Source organism: Gymnoscopelus braueri (genome assembly GCF_963280865.1).
Source record: "Gymnoscopelus braueri genome assembly, chromosome: 10".
In the NCBI taxonomy this organism is placed as follows: domain Eukaryota; kingdom Metazoa; phylum Chordata; class Actinopteri; order Myctophiformes; family Myctophidae; genus Gymnoscopelus; species Gymnoscopelus braueri.
The window spans coordinates 46,763,736-46,776,210 of NC_137611.1; the positions used below are offsets into that span (position 1 = coordinate 46,763,736).

Genomic DNA, 12,475 nt, shown 5'->3' on the forward strand with positions numbered 1-12,475 from the left:
TCTCGCCATGCCTTTTGGCCTGGCGGAGACAATGACTGAATGTTAAAAAAAAATATTTTTTGGGGGTACAAGAGACACTGGGGACCCAAAAAAATAGTAAAAGACTTTAAAAAAATAACGAAATTCATGGTGTATCCCCTTTAATCATTGGGGTACGTGGATGATTGAGTGAAGGGAATAGGGGCGATCACATGGTTACCTCAAAAGCATCACCTGTTCACCCGCTGAGAACAGAGAGAGAGAGGGTGTTGGAAGCCGTATTTTTTGTTGACTGCTTTATTCACTATTTGTTTTGCTTTATTTTGATCGATGTGATTATGTTGCTATAAGTTTGAGCACCCTTTCACTAAGTTTTTTATGTTGCTTTAAGGAAACCCCTTAAAACACATTGTTTGAACCCAGCGAGTCCTTTTGTTAAGCAGAGTGTGTCAGAGTCAGACAATATACAATCTCATCGCCTCTCAGTGACTTATTTAGTTTGGTCTCCTGCAGTCGCATACATAACTTTTCGAGAGTCTTTTAGTGTACAGCTTCATTTTAAAGTTTCAATCTGACGGGATAATATATTTTTAGATATTTTCTAAGTTATTGTTATAGTTTCTTTGATTGCGGAATACAGAGTGATCTATAGAGTTAAAGATCAAATAAAAGGTTACATTTGTATTGTAACTGTTACTGTTGTATCCTCTTTAGATCATCAATGCTGAACAGTGTTGTCACCAACCAGTGTCCACAGCAGAATTACTCTACCAAAAGAACCTGAAAGTTGACCCTGAAGACAGCCATGATGCTACAGACAGGAAGCTGGCATTGTTTCTTCTTCTTATTTCTATTGTTCACGCTTTATCTTAATCCTATACTGGCTTACTTCCTGAAAGACTGCACTATTCTTTACTCTGACAATGTCACTGCTGGTGTTTCAGTGGATTGTTATTTTTGTGGTCTTGTTAGCGTACCAGACGACATTCCCAGAGACGTTATATCATTAAGACTAGCGGGCAATAACATCCAAAAGATACACAGGACAGATTTTTACCATCTGTCAAATCTCTCAGATTTGGATCTGAGCGGTAATTTAATAACTCATGTAGATGACGGGGCTTTTGTCCCTTTGGTGCAACTTAAAGAGCTCTTCATGGACTATAACAATCTAACAACATTGACAGACAATATGTTTCAGGGACTGTCTAACCTCTTGATACTGAGCATGGATTTTAGTAATATCAAATTCATCAACCCTGCTGCCTTCCAGTCACTCACCAGCTTACAGGCACTACGTCTTAAGTGCACTCAAATGACAGATATCATCACCGTCTTACAACTACCAAGCTTACAGGTGCTGAACCTCACAATTTATGCAGAGTCTTTTCAGTCAAAAGATCTGCCATTAAACATGTCCTCTGAGCTCAGGGAGTTGAGAGTGAAGTCAAAGTCCATAAAAAAGTTTAGCATCACAACAGCTGTATTTCCACATCTTAAGACAATCGACCTGTCATACTGTTGTAATAATGATGGATGGGAGTGGGACATACCAGACAAGTATTTTCTAAGGAATATAACTATATTATATTTGATTGGTGATATTATGTCTTATAACACCCTCAGAAAGGTTCTACAGAGCCTTGATTCACTCGAGTACCTACGGCTGGGGTACACTGCGTGGGGAGATCTCTTCAATATTATCTGCAAAATACCCAAAATGAGGAGACTCAGTGTGCATGGGAACGTCAATGAAAGCCTTAGTAAAACACTGTCACCTTGTACTCAGCTTACTAACCTGGATATATCATATAATCACCTGACTAAACTGTCTAAGGATTCAATAAAACAAATGAAACAATTGAGTCACCTGAACCTAGACCATAACTACCTTTCTAAAGTTCCAGACGATGTTAAGAATATCTCCATGCTTCAAATCCTCGACCTGAGTTACAACCTGAGTCAGACTTCTTAAATTTAACCAGACTCACACACCTTCATCTAGATAACAACAAAATACATAAACTCAAACCGTGTGTTTTTCAACATCTTAATGAGTTAAAGGTTCTAACTCTGAATCACAATTTAATTCAGACGTATGGGGACACATTCAAGACTGGCCTACAGAAACTAGAATTATTGGTTTTAAATAACAATGACATCCAATGGATCAGTGAAGGGGAAATCAGTCTGAAATCGCTCAAGCACTTAGACATAGAATTCCATGATGTGTGGAGTTCACGTATTAACAACTATTTGGAAAGACTCGATGAACTTGAAACACTAAGTCTGAATTTCAATATCAAACTCTTCAAAATTAAATCTTCACCTCCCCATGAGTTACAAAGGCAAAACTATAATACCACCTTACTGAACAGCCTGAAGAGCATAACAATACAATGCCATCAAAAAAACTATGATAAAAAAACATGGGACATGCTCTCAGATATGAAACATTTGGAACATTTGGATCTCTATGGCGTAGCAGTATACCCAGACTCATTTAAATATGTACCACAGCTGAAGACTCTTTCCTTAATAAACTGTACTCTGACGTCCCTGGATTTCCTGGCACAAGCCAATCTGACTAGACTCTCCTGGCTGGACCTGAGCCAGAATGAGTTGACAGTGATCAATGTCTCTGTGTTCAGTTTTCTCCCTGCTCTCACAGATATAAAAATTAATGACAACCCTTTATTTTGTGATTGCTCTAATGCTGACTTTCTGCAGTGGATGCAGAACAACAACCAAACACTGGTAGTTGACGCTCACCGCTACACTTGTGCCTATCCTCTGGCTAAAAAGGGAACCAGGTTTCTGGACTTTGACATTCATTCCTGTTGGGTGGACTCTAGCTTCATCTGCTACATTTCCTCCACTTGTGTGATTGTGCTAACTCTGCTCATATCCTTCACCTACCACTTCCTGAGGTCACATCTTCTCTATGGCTACTACCTCTTCCTGGCCTTCCTTCATGATGCCAAGGAAAGAAAGAGGGGGTCTCCTCAGCGCTACGATGCCTTCATCTCCTACAACGTTCACGATGAGCTCTGGGTTTGCAGAGAAATGCTTCCAGTGCTGGAGGGAGAGCAGGGCTGGAGACTCTGTCTGCACCACCGAGACTTCCTACCAGGTACAAACCTCTCTCTGTCTCTAAGTAATAGGCCTACTGTATTTATCTAAAGCTATCTGTAGGAACCCCCCGTCCCCCCCCGTCCCTGTCTGAAAAACTGTGTTGTCTTTGGCATTATCATTGCAGTATGTAGGCTAATAATATCCATCTGTCTCGCAAGAAGTGAAATCGTTTTAAAGGACAAGACCACTTTGGTAGAGGTTTGGGTTGTGTAGTTACCTTGCCATGATGTAACTCTAAAGGTGGACAAGAAATCAAAAATAATTGTTCCATTGTTTAGAACTTGATAATTCAAAATATGCTCCTCATTGACTTACATTGTAGGTTAAAGCGGCTATTTTAGCACGTAAACGAATACAAACAAAGCTGATTCAGACAATATAGAACATCACAAAACCCGGTACTGTTTATTTTTTTAATAAACATTTCAACTTCCTGCTGATTTTACTATTTGAGGATCCGGATCCGCCAATCCAGTCCGGGTTTTGTTCTTAATAAAAATAGCAAAATCAACGGGAAGTTAACATTTTTATAAAAAAAAAAAACAGTTTGCGTTTGTTTACGTGCTAAAAGAGTGACTTTGAGAGCTGTTTTACCGTACAATGTAAGTCAATGAGGAGCATATTTTAATGATACATTTCTAATCAATGGAGCAATTTCTGGTCCACCTTTGGAGTTACACCATGGCAAGGTAACTACAAATCCCAAACCTCTACAAAAGTGGTCTTGCCCTTTAATGTGGTTTGAATAATGTTTGTATGTTTTGTTTCCAGGTAAACCCATCATAGAGAACATTACAGATGCCATCTACGGCAGCAGAAAGACCATCTGTGTGATCAGCCATCATTACCTGGAGAGTGAATGGTGCTCTAGAGAGATCCAGATGGCCAGGTGGGGGCAAACTTTCTCTGATGTTTCACTGTAAAATGCATGAAAAAAAAAAGAGGAACACATTTACACACATGAAAGAGAAAGCACAATGTGTGCATTATGCAAAATGTACTTTCTTTTAACTTTTTTTATTTCATTTTTTTTAATGGCATAGGAAGATGATAACCAGTATTCAATAATAATAATAACAATAATGATGATGATGATAATAATAGAATAGTAATTTGTCAAAAAAGAATGGCAGAAACCAATCAAAAGCTTCATCCCGTCCCCCTACCTTCTCCCGACACCTTCCACCATTGGAAACTGGCGGATACTTAAAGTATTTAAAACTGTTAAACAGTTAAAGGTAGGGCAAGTGATACTTTTTGGTAAAACATTTTTTTTGTTAAAAAGGTATTTTATTCTGCTACCTGAGCGTTTTTCGGTCACAGGGGTCTCTCCAGCTCTTTAGTAAACAGAATATAGTACATTTTCAGGTAGGTGACACAATTTAAGCCAATCAGGAGAGAGCAATGAAAATCCATTTTCTGTTTAATAAAGAGCTGGAGAGACATGGGTGACTCCTTTTACTGAACAAACACTCTATAGCAATGAGTACTATTAGAATATAGAGCTATTTAACACTTATTTTAACCAAAGTAAATCACTTACCCTACCTTTAAATCCTTTAATTGGGATATGTCTATGAAAAGGCTGTGGTTTACTGTGATGTTAGAACAGCTATAAGAGGGTCTGAAAGGCTGTGGTTTACTGTGACGTTAGAACAGCTATAAGAGGGTCTGAAGCACTCTGCTCCGTGACGGGCCTCACTTCTAATTTCCAGGGTAAACCACAGCCTCTTGTGGCTTATTGCTTTAATGAACTGCTGTGGATGTAGAACAATGTAAAGAAGAACAAAAGATAAGGGTGCTGTAATCAAATACAAAACACTGTGGTGGATCACAGTGGTATCAGAGCTGGAGGAGGGTAGAGGCTCCATCACAATGATTATGTCTCCCTACAATCCAGGATGTTTTGTCACATTGTTTGTGATTTGGTGCCTTGCATTACAGAGGAATTGAACATTCACTGAATGTGTGTTTTCTGTTTGTGTGAATGTGTTTGTTGATGATACCCACCATCAGAATATCCTCTTCATTTGGACCAAGCTTCCCTTATTCAGGTCTTAAAGTTTATCAACTACAATATTCAATGGTTTAAAGTTCTGATGTGGATTACAGTGTAGGCTTTAGTTTAAAGAGACTCTTTGTCAAACCACAACAAACACTCTTTACTTCCCAAAATGGAACCCCCACAGCCTTACTTCCTGGAACTGTTCTATGGTTCTACCAGCTATCACTTCACTACCACTTTTCTCACAGCGCCCCCTATGAAATGAACCCTGACAACAGAGAATGAATGGATGTTTTCATCAAAACAAAACAAAATATTACATTTAGGTGTTAAATATTCAACCATCTTTTTAACCAATATATTCCCTTTGTTATCACCAAGTATGTTATGAGTCATTCAATACCAATAGATGGGCAGGAAATATACCCTTTCAGACATGTATGTGGCAGTGTCACACTATAACTTTATTTACTGTAAATAAAGCATTATTTACAGATTTTTTTTTTCTAAATGCAAGCAGTAGAAAACTGCTGAAAAGCAGAAAACAAATGTTTTTAATGCAACTAGTAGTTTGTCTCAGTGTAAATAAAGTGTTACTTAATGTAAATAAAGTGTTAGGCTACTTAATGTAAATAAAGTGTTACTTGATGTAAATAAAGTGTTACTTAATGTAAATGAAAGTTGACTGAGTGTAAATGTCCTCTGGTCTCCTGTGTGCAGCTACCGTCTGTTTGATGAACAGAAGGACGTATTGATCCTGGTGTTTCTGGAGGACATTCCAGCCCACCAGTTGTCTCCCTACTATCACATGAGGAGGCTGGTGAAGAGACACACCTACCTGAGCTGGTCCCAGGCTGGACAGCACCCTGGACTGTTCTGGCAGAACCTACGCAGAGCTCTGGACACACCTCACACTGACCTGGGTTTGAATGAATAATCTGATATTTCATGTAATTATGTTACGGGGAATCTGGAGGGGGATTTTAATTGATTTTGAAGGAGAAAATCGTCCTGTCAGGGATGGGGGAGCGTTTGTTTCATTGTTTGCTGTTAACATTAACAAACAGTGCTAGTGTTACCTTTTACTTGCTTGTTTTTGTTATTCAATATGAACATTTAAAGCGCCTCTTAAGACTCTCCTCTTATTGTATTTTTGTTTTTTCTTTACTTTTTATTATTTGAAATTGGAAATTATGTTTTTATTTCACTTTATACAACCTCTCACTGAGGCTCTATTCTCCCCATCTTTACATTTACATGTCTTTCTTCATTGCACATATTAATCAGCTTTGATATATGCATACATGATATATAATCTAGCTTAATTAATGGTATTATTTGCTCATTTAAAGCATTTATTATTTGCATTATACTCATTTACATACATTTTACTGATCATGTTGCTCCTTTATATACAAATTTTGTTTGTACGTATTTCTTTGGCAATTAGTGTCTTTGCTAAGATGGATTTGTTTTCATAACTTCTAATACATGTTTGAAAAGCATTTGAGTACTGTCTGTGACCCATGATTTCTATTGATTTGCTCATTTTATAATGTAATGATATAATACATTGACTGAATTTGAATTGTTGAATTAATTGATTGTTATCAAAGTATACATAGAGTATTGTCATCCACGTTGCATCTTCATCCGATAAGACTGCATTGTACTGTAGCTATTTGTGTTCATGTGGTCAACAAGTTTCATTTATTATTTAGGTTATTAACTTTTGTTAGAATTTGGGGTGGAGAGTTAGTTACAGATACTGTAGCAGAACATCAGTGTGACAGTAAAAACACATCATACTCTGGGTTCATACAGGCAGAACTAACCATAGATATATATATAAAGGCTAGATGACTCACCCGCGCTGCTGGCCAATGGAGTACGACGTTGCCACATGGCGGCCATCTTGCAACAGTCATTCATAACATGTCTATGGTGCATGACACTGCATGTACTTTGAAATAACCATAGCGTGCTCAATTTTTATCCGATTTTCAAACAGTTTGGTGTGTTGTAAACACCAAAGATGTAGTTACTGTATGATACTGCATACTTAATGTTACTTTAAAAAAAAACATGATTATAATTAACATGATTATAATTATAAGTATGCAGTATCATAACTACATCTTTGGTGTTTACAACAAACCAAACCGTTTGAAAATCGGATGAAAATTGAGCACGCTATGGTTATTTCAAAGTACATGCACCATAGACATAATGTTATGAATGACTGTCGCAAGATGGCCGCGGTTGAGCTACGCTTGCGACGCCCCCTTGAGCCATCTAGCCTTTATATATATATCTATGGAACTAACCACTTCAAACCTTCAATTCATCTGAACCCAGGAAGTAAAACAGAACTGTGTGAAGGTCTCAATTAAAAAAGTACATTTGTCCAGCAGATAAATTATAATAATAATTATAATATCTATTATGGTTTGCATGTCGATGCAAACAACAAGAAAAGCCTCATGCAGCTGTAGTTAGTGGTTGTCCATACTCTACTGCATATCACTGATTTAACAGACCACAGGTTGTCCATACTCTATCACTGCTTTAATAGACTACAGAGACCCTAAATGTGTTGCCTAACACCTGAATGTTGGTGTCTACAGGATGTGTAGCTCTGGTGCATCTTTGAGAGACACACAAAGGACAAAGTGGTTAGGTCAGAGCGCCCTTTGTGGTGGACCGGAAGTGTTGAAAATGGTTCCGTTTTATTTATTATTTTTTGAAGATAAAGTGGACCACTTTTTATCAGGTGTCCAATCATGACTGAACACATTAAATGCTGAGCTGATGGTCTCACTATGCTCTGCTATCAGCCACCGAGGAACCTACACCTGATACCACCATCATCCCTCCTTCTCTTAGGAGTTAGGACTAACAAAACACTATATTAAACCTTTTATTACCTAATATCATTACATCATAACAAAACACTATATATTAAACCTACTATTACCTAATATTACATATTCACTGTGATGTATGTTCTTAAAGGCAGGTCTATGAATATATCACATTTAATAAGTGAGTTGTGGTCCAGCAGTGAGAGCTCCAGGGGACTCAAAGCAGCAGTCGTACCAAGACAGCAGAGCTGACAGGTGGGGGAGGAGAAGCACACAGACCTCTGTGCTCGTCTGTGGAAGCTGCTCTATAAAAGATCCATAAATTTTTTTTAGCTGATAAATGTGTCATACAGCTGTTCAATCTGGATACATCCACATCTACATCTACATCTACTAGTATAATTCTTTGTTTTCAATATTCCTTGTTTGTTCCATATTTATAGTGATCTGTTTCAGTATGGCAGAACTACAAGCTCACAATGTGTTGTGCTGCTATTTCTTTTGTGCACGACACCGTGCGCAACTACTGTAAGTATAAATCCGGCTTTCAGATCATTAATGTTAAATATTCATACTTTAAAACAATATTCCTGATATTACTATACTAATTATATAGATATTGTTGTAGGGATGGGGGGGGGTCATCCTCGAGGATTGTTAGAAATATACTAGTGGTCCTGAGCTGAAAACATTATAAGAAACACAGCTACTGTATAATAATACATTTTACATGTTGCTATGACAGCTAGTTAAGTAAGAGATATGAGTACTTCTTTCATGACTGCCACTGCATTAGAGTATTTCTACATTGCAGTATTGATACTTTTACTTAAGTTAAAAAAAAATACTTTTTCCAACACTGGTACACAGCGACAGTAACTAAGCTGTTGTGCCTTGTCCTTCCTCTTAAACCCATCAAAAGTTGCTTTCACTGTTTACTACTGTCTACACTGTACACAGTAATTATCATCCTATTCCCATTGAAGTGAAGTACTTCTGCATTGGGACGGTGCTTTGTTTTGCACTTCTCTCCACTAGTCATCTGAGATGCCAGCTGAGCTGTGGTCAAATGGACTTCCATGACAGATGAACTCTCAAATGATCCTTCATTCTCCTCTGATTAACGCACTGGAAGGATGATGGTCACTGAGTTTTAGGAGTTCAGGTAGGATTCAATGTTTCAATTCCTTCTTCCTGGAAACGACTTGTGACTTTTCTGTTTTATATATAGTATTATTAGTTGTTAAAAAAAGAATGAATTCCTAGTTTCTTTGAGGCACCATACACTGTTCTTTCTGCACTCTATACTTATGTGACTATTGACCTTGTTTGCTGTCTTAGTACGGCGGCGTACCACGAGAATCGTTCAATTTTGTGAAGAAAGCGCCAAATTTGGCAGAAGTGTTGATTGACATATTGGAAACAAAACTGGATATTGGGACATCACAAATTCTCACCCTTGTGGGCGTGGCAGGCATTTTTCAAAATGGCCACCAAACCATCCTAAATCACCCTCTAGCAGCTACAGATTTTACCTTAGGAAGCTGAAATGTTGCATGAAGGTCAAGTATATGTTTGTGAAGCTGTGTGTGCGTGTTCGTGTCAATTGGTTAAAAGGGGGTGTGGCAATGGAAGTGACCGATCAAACAAATTGCATAACTTTGATATAGATGCACAGATTTTCACAAAATGTTGTGGGTAGGTTGGTCATGAACAGCTGAGTAACTGTTCATACCATCTTCCAAAAAGGGCGTGTGGCAGTGGGAGTGGCCTATGGGGCAGCATAGCCCAACACCAAAACAATCGTTCATTTTATGATGAAAGCACCAAATTTGGCGGCTGTGTTGATAGATATATGTTGAACAAAACTGGATATTGGGACATCACAAATTCTCACCCTGGTGGGTGTGGCAGCCATTTTTCAAAATGGCCACCAGCGGTTGATAAAATCCTCCTAGTTGTTGTCCTAGTAGGCTGAAATGTTGCGTGATGTATGTGAGTATGAAGGTGTGTGGGTGTGTTCATGCTAATTGCCTAAAAGGGGGCGTTGCAATGGGAGTGGCCTAGTTAACGGCAATATTTTGGGAGAATTGTTCAAATGGTGATACAAGCGAGAAATTTGGTACAAATCATCTTTGGAGATCACACTTCGATTTAGGACACCGGGCCACTCATAAATCAAAGATGGCAGCCACTTTTTTCAAGATGGCTGCCAAAATGTGACTGTTTTTGCATTTCTGCATAATTTTGCCTATAATTCTTTGAGGTAAATTACCAAATCACCAAAAAGCAATCCCATAGTATGTTTTGAACATTTTCAAACAGGAGTTACCATTTACGGTGAAGGTGCCAACAATCGAGTAGCATGGCTTGAGTCCTGTGGTAGGTACTGGGAGCTGATGTTAGGTGTGAAGATGAAGAAAGAACAATGGTCTGTGGAGCTCAGGGAGGAGATAAGAAAGGCAGCAAGAGAGATGAAGAAAGTAGGGAGGAGTACAAAGAGATGAGGGGTAAGGCGGAGAAAAAGGTTGTGAGGGTTAAGGAAAATAGTATGAGTAGTTGTATGAAAGTTTGGACACCAAGGAGGGAGAAAAGGACCCGCACCGATTGGCTAGACAGGCACTGAGATGGGAAGGATGAGCAAGAGGTTAAGGTGATGAAGGATGGATGGAAATGTTCTAGCAACCGAAGACAGTGTGTTGAGAAGATGGAAGGAGTAGGCCTACTTTGAGGGAACGGATGGAGGAAAGTGTCAGTGTTATTCTATTTATAGTGGCTCATAGGAATAGACTATGCGACAACCAGGAATAGTTTGTGACCACTGGAGAGACGTTTGACAGCCGGAATGTAGACAGCATCCAGGAGCAATATGGGTTAGCGCCCTTAGCCTGTGTCTTCCGTGAGGAAGAAGCCCAACAAATCCACGGTGAGGCCGCAAGTGGAGCCTGTAGTACCACCACGGCCCAAGAAACCATCAACCAAGATTGAAATGTTTGGAACAGGGGAGTCTGGTGCAACACTCAGGTCCTGCACCTGGTGAGACGAAGGAGGAGACGGCCAGGAGGCCATCGACAGAGCCTAGTCCCTCCACGTGCCAGAGCCTCCGCTCTCCCCCAGTCCTGGCAGAGTAGTCCCGGATAAGCGGACTGAGAGGCCCCGTCTTGCCCTAAGAGGACTGACCGTGGGTAGCTACTGGGATGTAAGTCGGGGGCTTGATCAACCCCAGCCGTGTCACCTCGGCGAGGATGTATGTTGCGAGACCCGAAACACCCATCGACCCCAGGCTACAAAACTGATGATACATCCCAGGTGCATCCATGTGATGTTTTTCTTTATTCAGGAGTTATTTGTAACAGAAGGATACCAGTGAGAGGGAAGATGTACTGTATAGGACGGTAGGGGGACCAGCCATGACCCATGATGCTGTACGGCTTGGAAACGGTGGCATTGACGAAAGGCCAAATGCCAAAGTGGAGGTTTAAGGATGTGGTGAGAGATGACATGCAGGTGGCTGGAGTCACCGAGTAAGACACAGAACTAGAAGGGAAAAAATGATATGTTCAGAAGTCATCGTCCTTGAGTTTGACTGTGAGCACAGTTGTATGGCGTGTTTTTGAAATGTTTTAATTTAGATGGTTATAAGTGGTAACATACTATGGGAGTGCTATTTGGTGATTGACCTCAAATAATTAAAAGATATGCAGAAATGCAAAAACAGTATAATGTTGGCGGCCATCTTGAAAAAAAAAGGCTGCCATCTTTGATATAGGAGTGGCCCGGTTTTCTAAATCGAAGTGTGATCTCCAAAGATTATTTGTACCAAATTTCCAACTTGTATCACTATTTGAACAATTCTCCCAAAATATTGCTGCTATCTAGGCCACTCCCATTGCAACGCCCCCTTTTAAGCAATTAGCATGAACACACCCACACACCTTCATACTCACATACATCACGCAACATTTCAGCCTACTAGGACAACAACTAGGAGGATTTTATCAACCGCTGGTGGCCATTTTGAAAAATGCCCAATATCCCAGTTTTGTTTCCAATATGTCAATCAACACTTCTGCCAAATTTGGCGCTTACTTCGTAAAATTGAACGATTAGGCTGATTTCTCGTGCCACGCCGCCCCACAGAGTTCATTCTTTCTCTGCTTATTCCATCTCTCACTTGTACAGTAAGTCTCTCTGGATAAGAGCATCTGCTAAATTACTAATTGTAAAATGTGATAATAACAATAATAATAATAATAATAATAATAATAATAATAATAATAATAATAATACAGTTACAACTATGTGTCTCCTGTACGTAGGTTTGACCTTGGGTTAAGGCAATGATTAGGTTAAAAACAACTTTTTAGGTTTTGTTTCTTTTAGCTTAGCTTAGCATGACACGTTGACCACATGCCATTTGTAAGGCACCGTTCCCGGGTGTAACAATACAATAATAAATATATACAAATAAATAATAATAAAGATGATGATG

At 39.2% G+C, this 12,475-nt stretch overlaps 1 protein-coding gene across 1 annotated transcript; it reads left to right on the forward strand.

Moving 5' to 3' along the window:
• The first annotated feature begins 2,296 nt into the window (after positions 1-2,296).
• On the forward strand, positions 2,297-6,455 carry LOC308093118 (toll-like receptor 13). Its single transcript, XM_080439340.1, has 3 exons — positions 2,297-3,112; positions 3,886-4,003; positions 5,840-6,455. Exons 1-3 carry the CDS (start codon positions 2,416-2,418, stop codon positions 6,054-6,056), a joined length of 1,032 nt encoding a protein of 343 aa, XP_080295466.1. The 5' UTR covers positions 2,297-2,415; the 3' UTR covers positions 6,057-6,455.
• Positions 6,456-12,475: the final 6,020 nt, after the last annotated feature.

Coding starts and splice junctions, on each gene's coding strand:
- LOC308093118 (XM_080439340.1), top strand. CDS start 2,416: ATGCTCTCAGATATGAAACATTTGGAACATTTGGATCTCTATGGCGTA. Junction 3,113..3,885: donor CCACCGAGACTTCCTACCAG/GTACAAACCTCT, acceptor TTTTGTTTCCAG/GTAAACCCATCATAGAGAAC. Junction 4,004..5,839: donor AGAGAGATCCAGATGGCCAG/GTGGGGGCAAAC, acceptor TCCTGTGTGCAG/CTACCGTCTGTTTGATGAAC.